Source organism: Artemia sp. Qi Xiang Cuo, chromosome 10 (assembly GCF_049724085.1).
Source record: "Artemia sp. Qi Xiang Cuo chromosome 10, ASM4972408v1, whole genome shotgun sequence".
Taxonomy (NCBI): Eukaryota; Metazoa; Arthropoda; class Branchiopoda; order Anostraca; family Artemiidae; genus Artemia; species Artemia sp. Qi Xiang Cuo.
This window is the reverse complement of record NC_142803.1, coordinates 25,051,474-25,076,281: the sequence shown is the minus strand read 5'-3', so window position 1 is coordinate 25,076,281 and position 24,808 is coordinate 25,051,474. Positions and strand designations below refer to the sequence as shown.

Genomic DNA, 24,808 nt, shown 5'->3' with positions numbered 1-24,808 from the left:
TAACCTAGCCTAACCTAACTTAACCTAACCTAACTTAATCTAACCTAATGTAATCTAACCTAACCTAACCTAATCATAAACCTAACTTTTTGCCTGTCTCTCACCTAACCTAAGTAACCTAAGTGACGCGTACGTGGGCTAACCTAACCTAACCTAATCTAACCTAACTTAATCTAGCCTAACCTAACCTAACCCAACTTGGAGAAATTAGAATTGAAGCGTGTTCTTTGGTAAAATTCAGTAGAGAACTTGAACTTTCCTTGACTTCGTTGAGAAAATTTTAAATTGAACTAGAACTTTTTATCTTCCGGGAAAATATTCAAATGTATTGTATTTATCTTCTGTGAAAATATTCACAAGTATGGTATTAATTTTTCTATCACTCACCGAAAAATTTAGAATGGAACTTTAAATTTCTTTATGCTTTTGTGAAATATAGAATTGAAGTGGAAGATTTTTGTTTTCTCTGGAGAAATTAGAATTGAATTGTGTTCTTTGGTAAAATTCCGAAGAGAACTTGAAATTTTTTATCTTCTGTGAAAAATTTGGAACAGTGTTTAAAATTTTTCATCTCTTCGAGACAGATCTGAACTAAAGTGAAAAATTTAGTTTTCTCTGGAGAAATTAGAATTGTATTGTGTGCTTTGGTAAAACTCAGTAGAGAACTTGAACTTTTCTTCACTTCGTTGAGAAAATTTAAAATTGAACTAGAACTTTTTATTTTCCGTGAAAATATTCACAAGTGTGGTATTGCATTTTCTTATCTTCCACCGAAAAATTTAGAAATGAACTTTAAATTTCTTTATGTCTTTGTGAAATATAGAAATCAAGTGGAAGATTTTTGTTTTCTTTGGCGAAATTAGAATTGAAGTTTGTTCTTTAGTAAAATTCTGAAGAGAACTTGAATTCTTCTTCACTTCGTTATGAAAATTTTAAATTGAACTAGAACTTTTTATCTTCCATGAAAATATTCACAAGTATGGTATTAATTTTTCTATCTTCCACCGAAAAATTAGAATTGAAAATTAAATTTCTTTATTTCCTTGTGAAAAAAAGAACTGAAGTGGAAGATTTTTGTTTTCTCTGAGAAATTAGAATTGAATTGTGTTCTTTGGTAAAATCCCGAAGAGAACTTGACCTTTTTTATCTTCTGTGAAAAATTTTGGAACAGTGTTTTAAATTTTTCATCTCTTCTAGACAGATCTGAACTAAAATGGAAAATTTTAGTTTTCTCTGGAGAAATTAGAATTGGTGTGTTCTTTGGTAAAGTTCAGAAGAGAACTTGAACTTTTCTTCACTTCGTTAAGAAAATTTAAAATTGAACTATAACTTTTCATCTTCCATGAAAATATTCACAAGTATGGTATTACTTTTTCTATCTTCCAACCGAAAAATTAGAATTGAACTTTAAATTTCTTTATGTCTTTGTGAAATAAAGAACCGAAGTGGAAGATTTTTGTTTTCTCTGGGGAAATTAGAATTGTAGCGTGTTCTTTGGTAAAACTCCGAAGAGAACTTGAACTTTTCTTCACTTCATTGAGAAAATTTTAAATTAAACTAGAACTTTTTATCTTCCATGAAAATATTCACAAGTATGTTATTAATTTTTCTATCTTCCACCGAAAAATTAGAATTGAACTTTAAATTTCTTTATGTCTTTGTGAAATATAGAAATCAAGTGGAAGATTTTTGTTTTCTTTGGCGAAATTAGAATTGAAGTGTGTTCTTTGGTAAAATTCAGAAGAGAACTTGAATTCTTCTTCACTTCGTTAAGAAAATTTTAAATTGAGCTAGAACATTTTATCTTCCATGAAAATATTCACAAGTATAGTATTACTTTTTCTATCTTCCAAACGAAAAATTAGAATTGAACTTTAAATTTTTTTATGTCTTTGTGAAATAAAGAACTGAAGTGGAAGATTTAGTTTTCTCTGGGGAAATTAGAATTGTAGCGTGTTGTCAGGTAAAATTCTGAAGAGAACTTAAACTTTCCTTAACTTCGTTGAGAAAATTTGGAACAGTGTTTTAAATTTTTCATCTCTTCGAGACAGATCTGAACCAAAGTGGAAAATTTTAGCTTTCTCTGGAGAAATTCGAATTGAAGTGTGTTCTTTGGTAAAGTTCAGAAGAAAACTTGAACTTTTCTTCACTTCATTGAGAAAATTTAAAATTGAACTAGAACTTTTTATCTTCCGTGAAAATATTCACAGGTATGGTATTGCTTTTTCCATCTTCCAGCGAAAAATTTAGAATTGAACTTTAAATTTCTTTATGTCTCTGTGAAATATATAACTTAAGTGGAAAATTTAGTTTTCTCTAGAGAAATTAGAATTGAAGTGTGATCTTTGGTAAAGTTTAGAAGAGAACTTGAACTTTTCTTCACTTCATTGAGAAAATTTTAAATTGTACTAGAACTTTTTATATTCCGTGAAAATATTAACAAGTATGTTATTAATTTTTCTATCTTCCACCGAAAAGTTTAGAATTGAAATTTAAATTTCTTTATGTCTTCATGAAATATAGAACTGAAGTGGAAGATTTTGTTTTCTCTGGAGAAATTCGAATTGAAGTGTGTTCTTTGGTAAAGTTCAGAAGAGAACTTGAACTTTTCTTCACTTCATTGAGAAAATTTTAAATTGAACTAGAACTTTTTATCTTCCGGGAAAATATTCACAAGTATGGTATTGGTTTTTCTATCTTCCAACCGAAAAATTTAGAATTGAACTTAAAATTTCCTTATGTCTATGTGAAATAAAGAAATCAAGTGGAAGATTTTATTTTCTTTGGCGAAATTAGAATTGAAGTGTGTTCTTTGGTAAAATTCAGAAGAGAACTTGAATTCTTCTTCACTTCGTTAAGAAAATTTTAAATTGAACTAGAACTTTTTATCTTCCATGAAAATATTTACAAGTATGGTATTAATTTTTCTATCTTCCACCGAAAAATTAGAATTGAACTTTAAATTTCTTTATGTCTTTGTAAAATAAAGAAATCAAGTGGAAGATTTTAGTTTTCTTTGGCGAAATTAGAATTGAATTGTGTTCTTTGGTAAAATTCCGAAGAGAACTTGAACTTTTTCTTCACCTCGTTAAGAAAATTTAAAATTGAGCTAGAACTTTTCATCTTCCATAAAAATATTCACAAGTATAGTATTACTTTTTCTATCTTCCAACCGAAAAATTAGAATTGAACTTTAAATTTCTTTATGTCTTTGTGAAATAAGGAACTGAAGTGGGAGATTTTAGTTTTCTCTGGAGAAATTAGAATTGTAGCGTGTTCTCTGGTAAAATTCGAAAGAGAACTTGAACTTTCCTTGACTTCGTTTGGAACAGTGGAACAGTGTTTGGAACAGTGGAACAGTGTTTTAAATTTTGGAACAGTGTTTTAAATTTTTCATCTCTTCGAGACAGATCTGAACTAAAGTGGAAAATTTTAGTTTTCTCTGGAGAAATTAGAATTGAAGTGTGTTCTTTGGTAAAGTTCAGAAGGGAACTTGAACTTTTCTTCACTTCATTGAGAAAATTGAGTCTGCTAGCAGTATCTCTATCTCTAAAAATTCTTTTTCTTTCATCTCTGACCTTTTTAGATATTCTGAACGTTTGACGTTCTGATAAACCCTAAAAATAATAAACACTTAACAAAATAATGCATAAAATATTTTTAATGAAATAATGACATGTAGAATATTAATATTAAAATACGTTAAATACATTATTACACATTATTAGTACACTTGCGCTTCACTTTCCGTCAATTCATCTTTATATTCATTGATGATATTGTCTGCAAATGCCCTTTTTATTCTGCCTGCGATTTCACAGTCTATTGTCACATTATTTTTACATAGATGACAGTTTTGACACGTTGACAAGATATGATTTATGATGTTGGTGCAGGGGTATGCTTGTCTTCTTCTTGTTCTCTTTAAAATGCTAATACCAGAAATATGATGATAGGATTTATCAACAGGTAATGTGTTACCAGAAGACGTAGCAAGGAGTTGTCCCTGATCATCGATAATTATTTTTAAGTTTGCATTCTCTTTGAGCACTAATTTCTCTGGTAATGTTACTCTCGCATATCCACCTCTTGCATGATGGAAATTCTTGGGTAAACCAAAGGAATTTAATTCCTCACTGTTATGACAACGTATGCATACATTGCCAATAAGATCTCCACTTGCACTCGTCTCATAGTTCAGGTATTTCTCCTTGTCAGTGTTCAACACGACAATGATTTTTTCATGTGTACATACTTTCGTCGAATAATTCATCTTCACTTTTTACAGATATGAGTTGTGTGTTGATCCTTCCACTGCGCAAAAAATACTGATTTAATGCATGCAATAAACTCGGTAGTGTCGATAACCTGCCATAGAGTACCAGTGAGAAAGCCATATCGTGTCTATGAACAAGCACAGAGTACGATTGGTAGAGCCGTAAGCATATTTCATGTCATTTTAAGATACGTAAAAAGTTAAAAAAATACCATGTTAAAAAATTCAAGAAAGTATTTGCGAATTGGGGAGGGGACTCTTTGAGGTTGGAAAATGTGATTATGAATGACATTATTAATGGAACTTTTTCAGAAAAGACATAATAAACCCATAAAAAAGTATTAAAAAATGGCGAGGGGGCTCTTGGGGGGGCCCGGGGAGGGCGTTTGGGGGATAACATTTCAAAAATTTTTACTTTTTAGTTTACTTTTTGCGGCGCATCCCTGCGGCGCATCCCTGCGGCGCATCCCTGCGGCGCATCCCTGCGGCGCATCCCTGCGGCACATCCCCTGCGGCGCATCCCCCGACCCACGGCGCATCCCCCTGCGGCACATCCCCTGCGGCACATCCCCTGCGGCGCATCCCCTGTGGCGCTTTCCTGGCCCGCGGCGTTTCTCGGGCCCGGGGGACCTTTGGGGACTGGGGAGGGTCTTTGGGGCACAGGCAGGGCCTTTGGGGGTTTGGGGGGCACTTGAGGACCGATTGGTCCTTTGGGAGCCCGGTGGACCTTTGGGGGCGGGGGAGGGCCTTTGGGGGTCCGGAGGGTCCGTTGGGGGTCTGGGGGACATTTGGGGACCGGTGGAGGGCCTTTGGGACCGCGTTGGTCTTTTGGGAGCTCGATGGGCCTTTGGGGGGCCCGGGGAGGGCCTTTGGGGGTCTGGGTGGGCCTTTGGGAGCCTGGGGGACATTTGGGGACTGGTGGAGGACCTTTGGGACCCCGTTGGTATTTTGGGAGCTTGATGGGCCTTTGGGGGGCCCGGGGAGGGCCTTTGGGGGTCTGGGTGGGCCTTTGGGAGCCTGGGGGATATTTGGGGACTGGTGGAGGGCCTTTGGGACCCCGTTGGTCTTTTGGGAGCTCGATGGGCCTTTGGGGGGCCCGGGGAAGGCCTTTGGGGGTCCGGGGGGCCAGTTGGGAGCCTGGGGGACATTTGGGGACTGGTGGAGGGCCTTTGGGACCCCGTTGGTCTTTTGGGAGCTCGATGGGCCTTTGGGGGGCCCGGGGAGGGCCTTTGGGGGTCTGGGTGGGCCTTTGGGGGCACCGGTGGCCCTTTGGGAGCCCGGGGGACCTTTGAGGACCGGGGGAGGGCCTCTGGAGTTCGGGGTGCCCTTTGGGGGTCCGGGGGCCCTTTGAGGACCAGAGGAGGGCCTTTGAGGGTCTGAGGAGGGCGTTTGGGGTCCGGGGGACCTTTGTGGGGTCCGGGGGCCCTTTGAGGACCAGAGGAGGGCCTTTGAGGGTCTGAGGAGGGTGTTTGGGGGCGGGGGCTCTTTGGGAGCTTGGGGGACCTTTGAGTACCGGGGGCTTCCTTCGGGGTTGGGTTGTGGGATTGGAACCCTTTGGGGTTGGGGTAGAGGACCTCACAACACTGTTCAAATGAAACTTGTGTATTATAACGACCACAGAGTTTCACCCTCAAATTCTCTTCTAAAACCTTTCCTAAAATCTTCTTTCAAAATGTCTCTAACTGTTTCGCCGAAATAGTTCCATAACCTGTCTAAAGCAGTTTCGCCCAAATAATCCCTAAATGTAATTCAGCGTGTTCCTTTTGTTTTTTGGTATCTCTGTGCTAATGCATTTCAAATTAATAAGAAACCTGATTCCCGCGCTAAAATAATTCATCGCTAAGATGTTTCTTGGAGAATTGTTTCCATGGCCTTTGGCTATTAATATCCTTTGGAGTTCGACCAAAAGAGCTGTTTCCGTGGCAAAGACATTAATGACTTGGATCTATTCCTGGAGAATCGTTTCTAGGCGGAAATTTTTAAAGTCTGACTGATGATGTCATTGGTTGATTGATCTGTCAAGAAAGGAGAATTAATTTGTTGTTTCTAAGGGGAATTATTGATTCAAGAAAGGGGAATTGAGGTCGACAGCACAGGTGCTCCAAGGTCGATGTTGTTGTTGTTCTAAGTGCACGCTCTCAGCGAATGTCAAGGTCAATGTTGTTGTTGTTGACACACTTCGATTACGCAATCAAGTTCTCGGAAATTCACTTCCCCCTCGAGTCCTAGATCTATAACATTGTTCCCGTTAGAATTCAATGCGCATGTGCAACCTTCGTTCCGGAGTTATTACATATAGAAACATCAAATAAATCGACCTTGGAAAAAGAGGTCATTGACCCCATTACGTAATCATTTTCCCTAGGGAGTCTATGCCCATATTTGGGGTGCAAAAAAGTTATAGGTGGCAGCAGGGGTGCGTGATCGGAGTAGCGCCCCCCTCTCTACTTACACATAAATATGGGTTTTTCGAAAACGGCACAATAATTATTCCTGAAAAATTGTATACTTTCAGGTTTGAAAAATTTCGATTGTGAAAAAATTGATCAAGATAGGTCGCGACTTTTGGAAAATTCGTTTCTCCCTCCCAAACACCCTTAATATATTTTTCAGAAATCGTCTGCTGACTGAAAATTAGAGACCCAACCACCGAAAACAGTTGTCAACATCAAATTTGACAGTTGATAACCATGGTGAGTGAGTGTTGAACCCTTGCAATATTATTATTATTAGCCTTCCTTACGAAAAAAATCCTGCGCATATACGGCTCTTGACAAGTAAAAACATACTGCAAAGGTGTTTAGGATTTAGTAGGTAGAAGCTACTACTACTTCTACTACTAAAAACTTGGTGCAGCACCAAGACACTTGAGCTCAATACATCTGCGTATGCTCCTCCTCCATTCCAATCTATTAGTAGCTTCTCTCTTTACACACTCCCAAGAAGTTCCAGTTCACTTTAAATCCCTTCTTATGACCTTTTCCGTCCAATTTGGGGGCAACGTGCATTTGTTTGACCCTAGATGGATGACCCAAAAGGAAGATCCTTGACACTCTGTCATCCTCCCTCTGTAAGACATGTCCTATCCATTTCAACCTTTCTCGCTTTATAGCCCCTAGAAAGCGGTATAAAACCAAATTTTTCGTACAGCTTGCTGTTTGAAATATGTCCAGTCAATTGGGTAGCCAAAACTACCGGTAAACAATGGTTTTGATTTTTACATCTAATAAAGTAAAATGATATCAAATTTAAAATAATAAAATGAGAGATTAAAAAATCTTTTTCATTTCACTGAGCGAAGTTCGGTCCCCTCGGACTTTCCTTTAAATCGGAAAAATTCCTTTTCATATTCGGGAAAAGTTGTTTTTAAATGTTTTTTCTTTAAATTAACATTTTTAGCTGTGTATCTATTTGTGAAATTTCTGTCTTATACATATTGAATTTTTCATATTCCTGAAAAGTTTGAACTATTCAATATGAAAAATTTGCTTCTGCAATATATCTCTGTATTATGCCAGTTAACACACTATTTGACATATTGTTTATCATCAGTTATGCATTAAATGATTATTGACAAAAAAAAACGCAAAATCTTATAAAATAAAAAGAAGGTTCGAACGAGGAAAAAATTTTAACTACTGAATGGCTTAAAAATTTTTACTCTATGGAATTTTCTTTTTCTTTTCTATGATTGTTTCTTTTTCGTCTATCTTGTCTAGTTAGTGTAATATTAGAACTTATATACGTCAAATGGTTATTTGTCTTGTAGTTTCAAGTCAAGTGAGTTAGTCTACACATCAGACGTCCATCAATATGAAATTTAGTTTGTTAATGAAAAACATTACAGATTGAATGGAAGAATAATCTTATGTACAGAATCCAAAATAAAAATCGGTTATTACAGTAATAAGTCAACAATTTTGCTAATCAGTATTTTAGCCCTACTTTAGAATTTACATTGATCGAAATACGATCTTTTGACACCCAACACACCAAAAACATGTGGTTATGCCATCTTATTGATGCGTCATTAAATTCTACGAATCATGCTGACTTGCATCAACTGACTGAAGTTGAAGACTGATGTTCTCCAAAGAAAAAAATTGCTTGAAATTAGATTACAGAATTTAGATTAGATTACATCTTAGCTTTCAGGGCATTCAGGCGTGTCTTGTATGAAGGAAACCGCATGTACTCTATGAATCAAAATGTTGTCTGAAGGAAACCGTAGCTATTATACGATCTAAGCCTCTGAAGGAAACCGTAGCTATTATACGATCTAAGCCTCTTCAGATGTTTTTGTAAGGTGATGCGATGCGTCGCTTCGGCATCGGCTAATCCTCTTAACGATAGAAGGTCCATCAACAAATGCTATCATCAAAAGCTGTCGAGAGCTCAGGGTTTGGCTATGAAGTTTGACTGAAAAGACATTGAAATTTATTTTCTTATTGTCGGTGAGTTGGTCAATCAAAACAACACCAAAAGGAACTCCCGAAGCGGCAAAATTCCTCAAATGATAAGTCCTTTGAGTGGACTTTTAGCTGTTTTTGAGCATCTATGCTAGTATGCTAGAACGTTTTAAGGGACTGCCCTTTCCTGAACTTTAAAAAGACAACTCTTTACGTAGTTAATGAAAAAGGGAAACTCAATCTTTCTGCCGATGTAAGTTTCATTGAAACTAAATATCTCTGTCTCTGGTATTAAATTGGGGGAATTTGAATGGTTTTCTGAGATTTACGGGGAGTTGCAGTTTTGCAGTTTTGAAGTTTCAGCTTGCAGTTTTGTGTTGTTTGTTTGCATCTCTTGTCCAAGCTCCGCAGAGAATGGCAAGATAACCCAATCAACTTTAAATAGATTGCCCACACTTTCTCTCTCGTCTATAATTGACGAGAGGGGATAATTCTTTGAGGTATCGTGTGGGCTTAAGACGTCAGACGGTAAGAATTATTATTTGCTTATATTACTCCTACTAATTTCTTCTTTTTTTTAATTTGAAGGAGCATTTCTGTTTCATCGTTTCCTCATCTATTGCACGTGAGGAAGCTATTTACATTTAATACGATCGAATCTCTTGTTTTCATTATACTTGGAGTAAGGTATACTACAAGTAAGGTATGCTTCTTTTGTTCCATAAATTTATTTTTTTACGCAAATAGATATGTCAATACGATTGACATTTTCTGCTGATTTCAATATATAAACTGTATTAAATTATTGTTACAGATCAAAGGCAACAAGTCTGAGAAAATTTTCCTCATTTTCGATAAAAGAGGGAAACAACCCCCTGAAAGTCAAGTGATCTCAATGAAAGTAACTTTGTCAGAGTCAGCGTATCAGAAATCCTTATTGTCTAGGTTTCAAGCTCCTATTTGCAAAATTTCGGAGTTTTTACCGGAAGAAAGATCACCGTTGCGTGTTTATTTGTTTGTTGTTTGTTTAGTTTCCCCAGAGGTGATCGTATAGACCCTGTGGTCCTAGAATATCGAGAGAGGGCTCACTCGAACAGAATTTTAAAGTTGTAATGCCCTTTTTAAGTGATCAAAAAATTTATATAGCATAAGAATTGATTCTATAACATAAGCATACTTAGCTCCTATATAGCGTTATCGATTCTATAACATTTGATTATACCGCATAAAAATGAGATAGGGGCATTACCCTTTATATACGGACTGATGTATATTCGTTTAAGTGCTATTTAAGTTTTACTGTAAAGAGAATAAGGAGGTGGCATCCCACTCACACACGAAATAATTTCTGTTCGCCTTAATTCTCAATATGACACATGAAGCTCACATGGAAAAATCTTGTTTGTCATTATTGAATTAGTATTAAAGGTTGAACTTTTTTTTTCCTCTAATAATGTCTTTTTAAGCAAGTTTTTGGAATAAGGGAGCCAGAAATTACGAGATATAGTGAAAAACATCCTGTTGGTTTTTCGGTTTAAAATTTGAAATTTAGCTAGTTATGTTACAATTTTTAAGTTTGAGATTTTCTATGTTTTTTCGTTTTATTTCTTTCTCTTTGATACAGTTATATTTTTTTTTCTTGATTATCTCCCTTTTCGGTGCAAATTTGCTTTTTGCTCTCTTTTTTAACTCATTAAAAGTTTTTTTTTTTTAAATTCTATTGAGTCCGAGTCAAATTAACAAAAGAAAAGATCAGCCTGTGTGTTTCCTAAATTGGTATTCGTTATATTTTTTATTTATTTCTAATCTCTTCTAGCCAAAGAAGTTGTAGCCGGTGAAGATTCGACTGATCTGGTGGTTGTTTCTGACTTTAACAATCCGAAGCCAAGTTCATCAGGTTGTGTTGCAGTGGGGGCTGGAGCTACCAGGAGTCGACCTCCGCGAAATATCAAACCGTCAGTCAAACCATTGCCGAAGTTGAAACCTACGTATGAACCTGAAGTTGCCGATGTTCAAGCTGTACGTATGAAACCTATATCTTTAGAAATCTCCTGACCGCTTTTCGCTTCTTCCATCAAGTCTCTTTCTGTCAGGCAGAACTTGTGGGGTTTGTTATTCCGTTCACTAATATTAAGAAGGCTGATTTTCTTTTACATAACAGTCTTTACATTAACCTCCTCCCAAAGAATTCCGGTTAATTTTTAGAAGAGTTGAAAAATTCAGTAGCTGAAAGATAGATACACCATTTGATTTGCCCCATGAGTAACGAGATGCTACTTGCCTATCCTTCTGCTAAAAAGTAGGTAGTGGATACTGACCACTGGTGGATCCAGGGGGTCTGGGTCCCCGAGATTTTTTCTGCCCTTATTCCTTGTTTGTTTGTTTTTCTTCAGTTTTTGACTTTTTAAAATTAATTTATCAATTTGATCGAGAGTAGCGAGTAAGTCCTTCTGCTAAAAAATGAATAGTGGGGACCACTGGCGGATCCAGGGTGAGCCCGGGCCTCCCAAGATTTTTTCTGGTACCCTTATTCCTTTTATTTTTTCCTGTCTTTCACTCTTTTTTAAGCTAATATGTCAGTTTGGTCAAATATGCTCTTGTCACATTGCCCCCCCCCCAAGATTTTGCTTATTGGTGTCCATGCCACATTAAGCCCTCCCCCCCTCAAGATTTGCTCTAATATCTGCCCTTGAAAGAGACGACTGAGTGCACGTTGAGCTTGGCTCATTTTTTCACTTATCCTTTTATCTAACTCATTTTGCACTTATTCCTGGTTTATCTCGTGTTTGCAACGAGTCATGACTTCTTTGCTCAGTTTTCATTGATTCATTCCGCAACATTTGCTTGTTTTTGGCACCCAATCAAGACTGTATCGTGTTTGCACCAAGATTCCACGGGCTATCTGTATCTGTTTGCCCTTCAGTGACATATTGAAAAACTTTGTTGATGGCTATTTAAAGGAGGCCCATGATGCTAATCTTTATTTGATCTAATGCCTTGGGATTCGCAGGGACAAAAAGAGGCAGAGTATAGGGTGCTGATTGCCCTCAAATCAAATGAGCCCTCCCCAAGGTTTCTGGGGCCATAAATGCTATATGAGGAGGCCCTGAGAAAAAAATATTTAATAGATATCGTTCATTACTACTACGCTATTTTAGCGCGTAGTCCATGGGAATATGGTAGACTAAATCTGATTCAGTTAAAAAAATGTAGAAGTTTGAATTCAAATCTAATTTAAAATAGTGCTTTTAAGCGTCCGTAAATCAACTATGCAAATGAACTGAAATGTTTTCACTTTCTGTGTTAAAAACAACAATAACAAAAAGCAAACAAATAATTAAAACTTAACAGGCTATTATATTTACTCAGAAACTCAGTTTCACTCTTTTCTTTCGATATCCCACAATTGAGATTTAATGTCAGTTCCTTAATTTGATGGTGACTTTTTGTATACTTGTCATGTTTTAACTATCTGACGGTCAAGGTAAGATCAGTCGTTTGTATCCAGAGAAAGTATGTAAATGAACGACTGAAAATTATTCTTTTGAAAATTGTAAATGCCTTTCATCCAGCTGTGTCATCCGCCTTATCTGATCGTTTCCGCTTCCATATGTCAACATTAAACTGACGAATTATATGCAAAGGCATAAGCTGAAGCTCCTTTGACAAACTTCCGCGTCTAATTTTGTTTAGGGAAATTTATAATACCTTTCTATTATTAAAGGCTAGTTCTCTGTCTTTTTTAATTAACCAGTTCTGTTCTTTTTGGGGTAATCCCTCTCACATCTAACTAGTATATAATGCCCCAATTATTCCAGAATAAAATCTGTTAACGTTCTTCCTTCTAAAACCAATTTTTAATCTGTTTTGGTTTTCGCTTAATCATCATAAATTTTTTCTCCTTTTGCAACTATTAACATATGAATTTCAGCTTATCAAAAACGCTTATTCCTAGTTTTCGTTACGGCCCAAGGTAGGTCAAGACAAAAATAGACCTTTGAGGAAGATCATGGCAGGCAGGAAAGGAGAACTTTGAGCCTAGACTTTTCTGCTACCCGGAAAAATTTGAGTTTATTTAGGACTAAAAATGGAAGCGTTAGGCAGTTAATAAATGTATCCACTTAAGGAATATATCCTTTCTATGTCCTGTTAGAAAATTCTTACATCCGGGTAGGAGGTAAAAAATATTGTTTACCTTTTAGTTTATTTGGGGATTATAGCTTTTTGTTAAATGTAGTGATATATATCATTAGAAAATTTCAATCCAATGATACATTTTAATTTATCTTCGAAACAAATGTAAAAAGCTAAAGTGTTCTAAATGCTCAGAATTCGTGATGACAAATTTGCGGAGGACAACTTCTGTAACTTTGCAACCACACCCTGGGAAACAATCTTTTTCCTGCACAATCATAGACTAGATCTTTTTTTCATGAAAATTAGGAATGTTTTCCAGTGTATGCCTATTATGCTGTTTTCAGTAATTTTGTCCTCTGCAATTCCCCAAAATGCGTGCAAAAAGAGTGTTATGTAATGCAGCCTCTTCTCATTTATTATTCGTGAAATCATTTTCCCTTGTTGTTTGATTTTGTCTATCATCCATCCTAGGGTAGATAGCCATAAAACTAAGATTTGATAAAGATTTTTGTTTTGACTCATCACAGACAATGTCGACTGGACTTATATGCAAAAGAGGGGACTGAATTTGCTTGGACTCACTGGCAAACAAGTGACCTAAGCCTAATAGGCTTGCCAGCTTAGAGTCTCAGGCGAGCTAACGTGTTTTAGGATTGACACAAGTTCCCTGGACTCGCAGCGCAAACGGGTAGACCTATAATTGTCCGTCTTTTTGGTAAACGGCTTGGGCAAACGGCGGTAGTAGCTATGACTCTAATTGGACAAATGCTTGTGTTTTAGCTTTTGGAGAGGCACGCCCGTCTAAAGTCTCAGGCTGGTTGACCCAATTTTAGAACTGACACCTGACCATTAAGCAACCTGGAAATGGGGGTAAATATATTTGTGTGTTTGCATCAGTGGCGTAATTTCGTCAAAATCCTGAGGGGGAGGGGGAGAAGGCAAAGTTAGAGCCCATTTTCCCAAATAAGGTGAAAATGACAGAGAAAACTGAAAAATTAGCCATATACTATAAAGGTAAAGATATACTAAAGAAAACTGATCCGTTTCTGTGGATGCTTGAATTATGCAGGCTCATCTTGTTTTTGACAAGATTTGTGAAGAAACTAAATTTCAGCTTGGAGGGGGTGGGGTTAAGCTGGGGTCCGGAAGGGGGCAAACCAAGGTCTTGTAGAGCACTTGCTCCATAGCAAATTACGCCCCTGGTTTGCATGTTTTGAAGATGAACAATGAATGGTTTCTTTCTTAGGTTTATTGGCTATTTACCATTGAAAGAATATTTACAGTTCGATTATATTTTATCGAGCTAATAAACTTCTCCAGTTTTGTGCTAGAGATATACATATTCAGATTTAATGAAATTTACATCATTAAAAAGTTTTTTCAATCAGCTCAAAAGAAGTCTCACTGAACAATTTGACAGCATTTGAAGTTTCCTGTTGTGCTAACTGCCTTGATTGAAATCTTTTTTGGACTTAGGACGCACATTATTTATGCTGTACGTACATTGATTTGACAGCGTTTTGGTATACAATTTGTAAGAGATTACAGGTTTCCTTTGTTTTAATCTAGCCTTTCATTAGCTTTTAGAACTATCGATATATTTAAAATCTCCTATCAATTTACACCAAAATTGCTTCAGAAGCTCCCTTTGGTGCTGAGAAAATTTGCTTATGGGTCCTTTGTCTTTGAGCATGTCAGCCGACGTTGAGACTCACAAAATAAAATTTTGGTATCGAACGCCCTCAAAAAATAGTTTTTTTTTCTAAAATTAGTTTAAAGATTCATTTCGTATCTTATGCACCTTTCCTGACGAGTCATGTAATTGTGATATTAATAGCTGGGTCTATTTTTGTCCCAAAATATCACCTCTGATGAAGGGTGATGTTAAAAAAATATAATTACGCAATCTAGAGATGGTAGATATGGCCGGGTGACGCGTCCGCGTCTGATCCCGCAACAAGTACAAGTAGTACACTACCAATTTATTTTAAGCCCCCAAGCCTTACAAATTTGAAATGTTGTCCATGAAAATCGTGTTTTTTTTTTAAGTGTGCTTATCGTTCCTATACGTATACTGTTCACACGGTTTAGAAAAATATGAGAAAAAATTCTTAATAAGGTTGACACAAATATTAGGTAATGGAAAATCTTAGATAAAAATATAGCAGGGATTTAATTTTAAATGAATTGAGGATTTCAAAATCTATAACTCAATTGTTGAAATTTTAGCGTCAAAGGGTTGCATTGACATTGAACTTCAGGCCTATTTTTTTTAATATTTTTTCCCCTTTTTCTACGCTTTATTAGGGAATAATGCTTCTTTTAGCTAACTACCGTATAGAGGAATAGGTAAACTTTTCTGGTTTTATTAAGGAATGATTCCTTCCCTATTTAACAAAGTTAAGGGCTGATAAGAAAATGCTACTGTAAGAAGTTTTCTTTAACTCATTCCTTAACTTGGTCGGAGAGGGAGGGATAATTTCTTATCATTTCTTAATTAAACTTAGAAAGTGAGGATTGAATTGGAATGAGGATTTTTTGATAAACAGGGGTTTACGCTGGTCGTAATACTGTCTTCGCCTGCATACTTCGTATGCAACCATTTTTTTTTTCCTTTAGAGCAGGGCACTTCGTTTCGAAGAAGTTGTCGTAGAAACTTTGAAAACTGCTCATTCAATTGGAAATTGGAGTGGCTTGTGCCCTTTTTAATAGTCGAAAGTGATTGGAAGGCAACTAACACCCCTTCCATGCCTACCATATCCGAAACACATTCAATCAAAATTTTGAGATAGCAATTTGTTCAGCATAGTTGATTTTCAGATAAAAATTATTTTTTTGAGGAGGACACAGTCCTCAGTGCAAGGGTTGTAAGTTATGCCCTGGGGGCATATAAGGTTTTTATAGAAGGCGGTGTCGTAGAAACTTGAAAAACGACTCGTTCGAGCAATTTGTTCAGCATAGTTGATTTTCAGATAAAAATTATTTTTTTGAGGAGGACACAGCCCTCAGGGCATGGGTTGTTAGTTATGCCCTGGGGGCATATATGGTTTTTATCGAAGGCGTTGTCGTAGAAACTTGAAAAACGACTCATTCGAGCAATTTGTTCAGCATGGTTGATTTACAGATTAAAATTATGTTTTTGAGGAGGACACAGCCCTCAGTGCACGGGTTGTAAGTTATGCCCTGGGGGCATATAAGGTTTTTATAGAAGGTGTTGTTGTAGAAACTTGAAAACGGCTCATTCGATATGAAATTCAAAGGGCTAGTGCCCTTTTTATAGTCGAAAGTGATTTGAGGGCAATTAACCCCCTCTCACGCCCACCTTTTCCCCAAACACGTCCGATCAAAATTTTTAGATATCCATTTTATTCAACGTAGTTGAAAGTTCTGGAAATTAGGCCTTTAAGGATGACAATCCCCCCTCACAGCTGTCAGGGCAAGTGTTGTAAGTTATACCCTGGGGGCATATATGATTTTTATTGAAAGCGTTGTCGTAGAAACTTCAAAAGGGCTCATTAAATTGGAAATTGAAAGGGCTAGTGTCTTTTTAATAGTTGAAAGTGATTGGAGAGCGACTGACGCCCCTCTCACGCCCACCATATTCCCAAACATCCAATCAAAATTTTGAGACATCTATTTTGTTCAACGTAGTTGAAAGTTCTGGAAATTAGGTCTTTTAGGATGATAACTCCCTCAGAGTCCTCAGTGCAAGGGTTGTAAGTTGTGCCCTGGGGGCATATAAGGTTTATATAGAAAGTTGTTGTAGAAATTTAAAAAGGGCTCATTTGATTGGAAATTGAAATTGCCCTTTTTTATAGTCGAAACAGAGTGGAGAGTAATTAACCCCCCTCTCCCGCCCACCATTTCCCCAAAAACCTTCAATCGAAGTTTAGAGATAGCCATTTTGTTCATTATAGTTGAAAGTTCTTGAAATTATGTATTTAAGGATGACAAACCCCCCAGAGCCTCCAGGGCAAAGGTTGTAAGTTATGCCTTGGGGGTATATAAGGTTTGTTATAGATAGAGTTGTCCTAAAACTTCCAAAGGGGCTTTTTCAATTGGAAATTGAGGGGGCTAGTGCCCCTCTTAATAGTTGAAAGTGATGGGTGGGTAACCAACCCCCCTCTCACGCCCACCATTCCTCCAAGCACATCCAACCAAAATTTTGAGATATCCATTTTGTTCAACGTAGTTGAAAGTTCCGGAAATTATATTGTAGGATGATAACCCTCTCAGAGCCCCCGGTGCAAGGGTTGTAAGTCATGCCCTGGGGGCATATATGGTTTTTTATAGAAAGTGTTGTCGTAGAAACTTCAAAAGGGGCTCATTTGATTGGAAATTGAAAGGGCTAGTGCCATTTTTAATAGTTGAAAGTGATTGGAGAGTGACTAGTGCCCCTCTCACGCCCACCATTTCCCCAAACACATCCAATCAAAATTTTGAGATAGTCATTTGAAAGTTTTGGAAATTAGGTCTTAGAGGATGACAACCACCCTAACAATTCTTAGGGTAAGGATTGTAATTTGTGCCCTGGGGCATATAAGGTGTTTATAGAAAGCGTTGTCGTTTCAAAAAGGGCTCATTCGATTGGAAAGCGGAAGGCCTAGTGCCCTTTTTAATAGTCGAAAGTGATTGGAAGGCTTGAAATTTTTATAGTAAAGATCGATATGGGTATAATGTATTACTTTGTTGTTGTTGTTTAGACCAGGGCACTTCGTATCGAAGGAGCTGTCGTGGTAACTTCGAAAAGGGCTTATTTGATTGAAAATAGAAAGGGCTGATGCCCTCTTTAATATTCGAAAGGGATTAGAGGGCAACTAATCCCCCTCCCACGCCCACCCTCCAATTTGCCTATTATGTTTAAAAACTAAATGTTTCCGTAAGATTAAATCAAAATGCACTGTGTTAATGCTAATTCCCAATAAGCCATCTCAGCAGTATCCCAAGAACGACTGCGGGTATTATGTTCAAACTTTCGAGGCTTCTTCTGCTCTTGAAATTTAAACAAACCAAAATGGCTTAAGTGTATCCAAGATATCAAAGAGAGTTAACAGATTTTTTTGCGAATGGTATCAAGTTTTCCATTTCAGGTCAACTAGAGGAGGTATGAAACTAAATGAAACACTACAATTTTTGTCCAAATTTTTAAAAGGGTGTATGTTGTTAAAAATTTCTGAAAACTTTTTGCCAGCATACAAATAGCAGGCCAAATTATAAAGTCTTAACAAAAATGAAAAGATTTAAAGTGTCATTTTCTTTTTCCCTGAAAAGACTATGTCAATATAAAACGAACAGAAATTAATTTAAAAAAACTTTTTCCACAAAATGAGTTTTTCAACGAAAAGTAAAGAACTCCATTAAAAAAAAAAATTAGCAAGAATAAAATAATCTCTCAAGCGTGAAACTACCAAATATCAGCATCGATAAATAAATGAAACCCAAAACGAATAGAAATTACAATAAATAACCGAGTCAAACTCAAAACGAGCAGAAATTGACATAAGTTGGGCTAAAAAAAAAACCTTTGCTTCCCAAGGCCTGAACAAAATTTGCACTTTACTGAAAAAAATACAAATGAATGTGCATTGTCAGTTTAATATACATATACTGGTATTTAGTAATCAAAATTTTAATATTATTTGATTTATTAAAGTTATAAAAGTAAAACCAAATATATTTTTTGCAGTAAAGTGCAAATTATGTTGCGGCCTTGGGTAGGCATAGGGGTTTTGAGCCCAACTTATGTTAATTTCTGCTCGGTTTGAGTTTGACTCGGTTATTTATTGTAATTTTTATTCGTTTTGGGTTTCATTTATTTATCGATGCTAATTTTTGGTAGTTTCACGCTTGGTAGATTATTTTATTTTATTTTTGCTAATTTTTTGTTTAATGGAGTTCTTTACTTTTCTTTGAAAAACTTATTTGTGGAAAAAGTTTTTTTAGTAATCTTCAAAATAGATCAGTTTTGAATAAAGCGAATCAAAAATCTAAATCTAAGATATTTTATATGCAGTTTTGTAAGTAGCCTATATCATTTTTTCGTCTTACCAGTAAAGGGATCGAGATGAAACTTATAGGAAAAGTTTTTTTGGAAGGGGTAAAATCATTTGCTATTAAAAAATCAGTTGGTCTCATTAAAATCTGAGGTATTTTATTTGTAGTTTGGTAAGCATACCTTTTTTCTTCTTACTAGTAAGGGATCGAGCTCAAACTTTCTGAAATTTTTTCTTTTAGGAGAAAGGGTATGGGCATTTCCAATTTTATTTTTCAGTGAAGGTTGCAAACTATTTTCCTCCAATCGTCATAGAAGAGCATAACGCCACAAGTTACTTTTTTCCTTTTGTTTATAGCCGATTGATTTTTTTATCCGTAAAATGTTCATACAGTTTAATAAAAAATTAGAAATTTTTTTTCTCAAAATGTTGAAACAAAAAATTAAACATTCTTGTGATTTATTTTTTAGCGACTGCAAACGGAATCTAAGATCTCAATCCTGATAGTTGGCTCATGATCGTAGAAGTTATACGAGTCACAGTCATAGTTGAAGAACAGACCTTCAGCATACTACTGATAAACGGTTTTTTTTAGGATAACTTGCACTAGCTGTTTTCCAGAGAAATTGCTTAAGGATTGTTGTGGGTACCCGGCTGACTGACCGTATTTTAAACAATAGGCTATACGAAAAATGTGGCTCAATACCGCTTTCTAGGGCTATAATGAAAGAAAGGTTGAGGTGGTTAGGGCACGTTGTGCGGATGAAGGATGACAGATTGCCGAAGATTGTTCTTTTTGGCCAACCATCTATGGCTAAACGGAAAGCAGGTCGCCCCCGTCTGGGGTGGGAGGACGTCATAAAGAAAGATTTAAAGGAAATGGGAACTTCGTGGGCGGGTGTAAAAAGGGAGGCTTTGAATAGATTGGGGTGGAGGAGGAGCGTGCGTAGCTGTGTTGGCCTCAGGCGGCTTGGTGCTGCGATGAGTTGTTAGTAGTAGTAGTAGTAGCTTGTGCCACTTTCCTGAGTGCGGTGTAGGGTATAATCGTTTGTCTTCCATTAAAAGGGTGACGAGTTGAACAAGGAGGGTTTATTATTCTAATAGACTAGGCTTTTTTACACTTTCGAAGCACAAGTATCCTCTGACTTCTTGAATTTTCTTATTATCAAATGGAACCGAAACTGAACCTCAAAATACATTGGGGTTCAATCGAACTCGAACTAGACTGGTTCAGGCCAAACCAAAGTATAATGGAATGTTCACCTTTAGTATCTACGTGTCAAAATAGATCAGTTAAGCTGTTATGTGTGTTTTAAGTAGGATTCTAAACCTGATTTTAGAAGAATTTAAGGATTAAATCCATCTTATTTCCAAATAAAATGTTAAAGATTGAAAACTATCTTGTTAGACTTGTTGAAATTGAGACTTCAATCTTTCAGAATTGACTTTTCCTTGCCTGCTACCGACGATTCTTCTGCGTTTCCTTGCCTGTTCTGATCAAATTAGTATAAAACCCAAAATTGTGTACGATTGATCTGTTACTATGCAGCTGCCCTTACTATTCCCAGTCATTTGTATTTCGCACGATATGGTAGAAGCTATGTACATGAATACAACTGAATCTCAACTGAGCTCTAGTAAAAGTGGGGATATTTCCATTTCTAAGCTATGAATTCTGTGAACGTACCACTCGATGCTCTTTCCAAAAATAACAGTCGTTTTACTCTTAAATTCAATATTAACCCCTTTATGCAACCTTAAAGATGTACCCTTTTTCTCTTATTTTTGTCTATACAAAAGGTTTAAAAAGGGCTAAAATTGAACTTCCAAGTAAAGCGATTATTCTATTGGAAAAGACCATAAAAAATAGTATCAAATGATATGCTCATCTAATTTGTAGCTCAGTAATGAAAATGTCTCCAAATTTACCGTCATTTTCAGCCCAAAAAAGGCTTAGAAATATATGCAAATACCGTTCTCATGTTATAACTCAGAGGCTAACACTCTTTGAGATGCTATAGATTTTGATTTGAATTCATTTTTTGATTTTGAATTGAAAATCAATTATTTTTCGCTCTCCTTTGATCTTGGCCTATAGCTAGTTTCTTCGATGTGATTCCACCCTTAGCCCATTTGAGGGGGTGGGTCAGATCTGCTCTGAAATCATTTTAATACTTCATTAGTTTTATAATAATTGTTTGACATAGAGAGTCGGGAAGTCATCCTTATTTTCTTCACCGATAAAACAAACAGGGCAAATTACGGAGCTTTCTACTACTAATTCCTAGGTTATATAGTGAAAGCCATCAGGTAATACTTTTCTTTGTTCTTCATATGAATTTGTTACATAAAAAATTGGCTTTCAAAGGTAAAGTTACATGTTTCATTTTGTTTTTCCCTTTAAAAATTATTCAACAAAACTGTTTTGTAAGAATCGGCTGAATTTCATGGTTTAGGCAAGACAGTCCTAGCCCAACCATCAAAACGCTTAGAGCATGTATCTTATCAATTTTCATGGTTTTTCTTTAATTGCCAAAAAATACGCAAGGTGCAAGCTATTGCGAAACAATTTTCATTTTTCTAAAAGATCAACTTTCAGTTTTTTATGGTTAAACATGCCCAGGTCCCAAACTTAACGTGTCTATGTCGAACCGAAGTTTTTAATTAATTTGGGACCCAACTGAATATGGAGTTCTTAGGTCAAACCGACCCAAACTGAAAAGGCTTGTGGGTCTAATGGAACTCAAACCTTTTGTCAAATCTTTGTGATAAAACCCGGTGAAATCAATTGCGGAAGAACCCTTGTTTATCTAAAGAATTAAATTAGTAAGTGGCTGGTTTCACTGCAAAGATGCCCTAGACTTAATCCCAAATTGGTCCCTTCAGATAAGGAACAGCGCATGCAAGTGCCTCTAATTTTGCGTGACCCGAATCCTCACAGGATTTATCAATGTTATTCTGCTTTTGTTTAATTTTATTCTGAATATATTTGTGTGATGTTGTTTTAGATTTATTGTTAAATGGTAGTTCCAATTGGAGGCTGAAAAGCCGAGGAGTTGTCTTTATTGTTCCAAACGTGCACTAATGAATAAGGAATTATGTCAAGCGTTTTAAATATGAATCTCCTACTGGATTACGCATTAATTCCTCCTTTATTGTTTTAGTGCATGAATGAATGGCTTAAGAAGCATCGTACGAGTCCTTTATGTCGACAGAAGGTCAAACGAAGCAAGTAGTGGAGGCGGTTTTCATAAGTGGTTGAGGAATTGCTTCATTTCCTTACTACTTTACTTTTTATCGAAAGTGTTTATTTCTTTTCTTTTGCGTTCTTGTTTATAAAAAAAATTTGTGTTGATTCATTTTCTAGCTTAGAAATGTTAGAACTAAATAATTATATTGTTTAATGCGTATTGCCAGAAGACGGACCGCAAAGTCTAGAAAAAGACTTGTATCCCATTTGGCCAATTGTTTGATGGTTTATGTTGCTTGTTTCATGTTCCGTCAAGAACAAGTCTCAAGAACTTCTTAAATGCAATGAATAATTTGCACTAGTTGTTGCTCGTATTTATTCGGGTGCCTTAGGTTGTGTTGAAGGCTTAATTCAGTAGGCATGTGTCTTATCAGCCATTGATGTTATAACCATGCCAAGTTCTGCTTCCTCAAGTGGAAATAAAACAAAAAATGATTTAAATGATTATTTGACCGCTAATTTTCTGTTTTTTTTCGATTAAAATTATAGTTTCAGAAGAAGAAATATTCTCAGAACTAGTTCTCTAGAATTAGTTCTGAACTTTCAAAGAAGGATCAGAACTACTATGTTTTTTCTAATCCTTGTCAGTTTTATTTAGAAAAACGAAAATATTCAACTTATTTATATTGAGAAAATCTCTTTCTTTGGTAAAAGTAGATAAATGGGAGTTTTCGTTTACTTAGAAATTTGTCGTTCCAGGTCGATGAAACTTTCATGAACGGTTTTACGGACCAAATTAGGGCCTAAAAAGGTGTTTCCGAGCTCGTGCCTCCAGCCCTTCCCCACTTTTCTGGCAGCAAAATTTTTAATGAATACGAAAATTGGAGGTATCTTTGACAGAATCCCGTCCCCAGGATTTCAAAACTACTCATCCCTCAGAGTATTTTTTTTCTTGTGCCACTTTCCTGAAGACCATAGGCGGGTGTGCCTTGTTTGCCTCTTTTTTAAATTCTTGATTAGCATGCCTAAGACTCTAGGCAGGCATGCCTCCTTTCCAAAAACTAACCTGACAAGTATGTGTCCAATAAGAGAGTCAGTCATTCATACTCCTGCCATTTACCTGTGCCCCAGCCATTTAAAAACTTGCCTCTCAATTACTTGGACTATCTGTCTTGGCTTTTTTTTGTCCACAATTACCCAGCCCAGTCTTGATGCAACCGATTCCAACCCAAAATACTTGATAACTTAAAATCAAAATCAACGGGTATTTTTTTTTTGCTTGTGCCACTTTTTTTTTTGCTTGTGCTTGTATTTTGGAAGTATTGTTTTTTTTTTTTGCTTGTGCTTGTACACAAGGAAGTTTTTTGGCAATTAAAGAAAAAGTAATGTGCTTGTAATCCATTGTAACTGATGTTGACATGTTTCTTTTTCTTTAGGGTACGAGATAATCTTAATTAGGGTAATATTTATCTATGGTTGTTTTATATTTTACCATCAAAATAGGAAAGTTTCGCAAACGTATGCTAAACTTCAAAACAAAATGAAAATACTCTCAACTTGTTCACAAACCTATAAATTGGATTTCAATGCGCATTTTAAAATCGTTGTGGAGCACACACGCTGTAATTTGTCGCTTCCCTGCATTTCCTTTTAAGCTGATGTTGTCCTTAGGAAGCTGCACTTTTGTGAACATACGACTTCTGGATTTGGTGCGTTAAATATGCCTGGCCAAATTTTAGTTTTTAAATCGGCCAACACGTAAGAGCAGTTTACTGGGGGAAGGATTTGGGACCCCCCTCCCTCCCTCACTCGTTTAAAAATTAATTAATACGTGTAGGTGAAGTCGTCAAGGTCTTTTTGTACTTGATAAAAAGTCTAAATGTTGCGCTTTTTTGTGTGGTCGCCAAAGTTTCTCGGCTGAGGGTTTAAATTGATCAATGGTATTTAAAAACCTTAAAGATATAAATTTTGAAAATAATTTAAAACGATTCTTTAATTCTTTTTCTTTGTTTTCTTTTTTACATTTTTCCAAGACATCCTTCCATAAAAGCAATTAAAAGCATATATTAAACTGAAATATGTATATTGTTTAAAAAAAATACAGTCTATATACAATGTCATCCTGTCAAGTTCATGTTTTGCGGCTTTCTAGCATTCGATTTGGCAACCCTCGCTGAAACTGACTCACATTACAGGCACTGGATAGAAGGTTATTTTGTGGTACTATTAGCGGCTCTTAATTCGGTATCACTATCTGTTCCAAATATCTGAAAACGCCCTTCCTTCAAGCCTACGGCAGCAGTAATCGTCTCACGTATTCTCAGCTATCCAGGCTAAGTATCTCCCAACACCAGTATAGACCCCTGGAAAATCAGCTTGGCCACAACCTTGGCCCCATGATACAACTCTTGAAAATTTATTTGTTTTAGTTATCAAGGTCCTGCAATTAGCATATAAAGGCAGAGGGGACATAATATTAGATATGTGTTAATCATCTTTTATTAGCATGTAAATCTTGTATATGAAGGGTTGGGTAGATCTATCCTTTTTTAGCTTAGCTTTCGGACTAGGAACTTGTTATTATTATCGGTTTATCCTTATGAAAACTATCGAGACCTTTGTAGCAGGACAAATACAACCCAAAAAAGACCTATACTTTCGTCGCTTACAGTCCTTGAACATTGATGGGACGTTGCATAGAGAAAAAAAGCTCTTGGAGATTCTTCAAAAACTGATAGTGCATTTGTATCAGAAAAGTAATATCGGCCTGTGTTTGAACTACATGGAGGAAAGTTAGAGCTGC

General features: G+C 36.3%; 1 protein-coding gene across 1 annotated transcript in view; it reads left to right on the top strand.

Annotated features, from left to right (window-relative positions):
• LOC148947610 (uncharacterized) overlaps nt 1–23,594 on the top strand; it is a 43,790-nt gene extending 20,196 nt beyond the window's left edge. The window contains exons 4-5 of the mRNA XM_089096167.1: nt 10,502–10,704; nt 21,980–23,594. Of these exons, the coding sequence (XP_088952293.1) occupies nt 10,502–10,704; nt 21,980–22,051 (275 nt within the window). The 3' untranslated portion in view covers nt 22,052–23,594. The remainder of the gene's footprint in view (nt 1–10,501; nt 10,705–21,979) is intronic.
• Nucleotides 23,595–24,808: the final 1,214 nt, after the last annotated feature.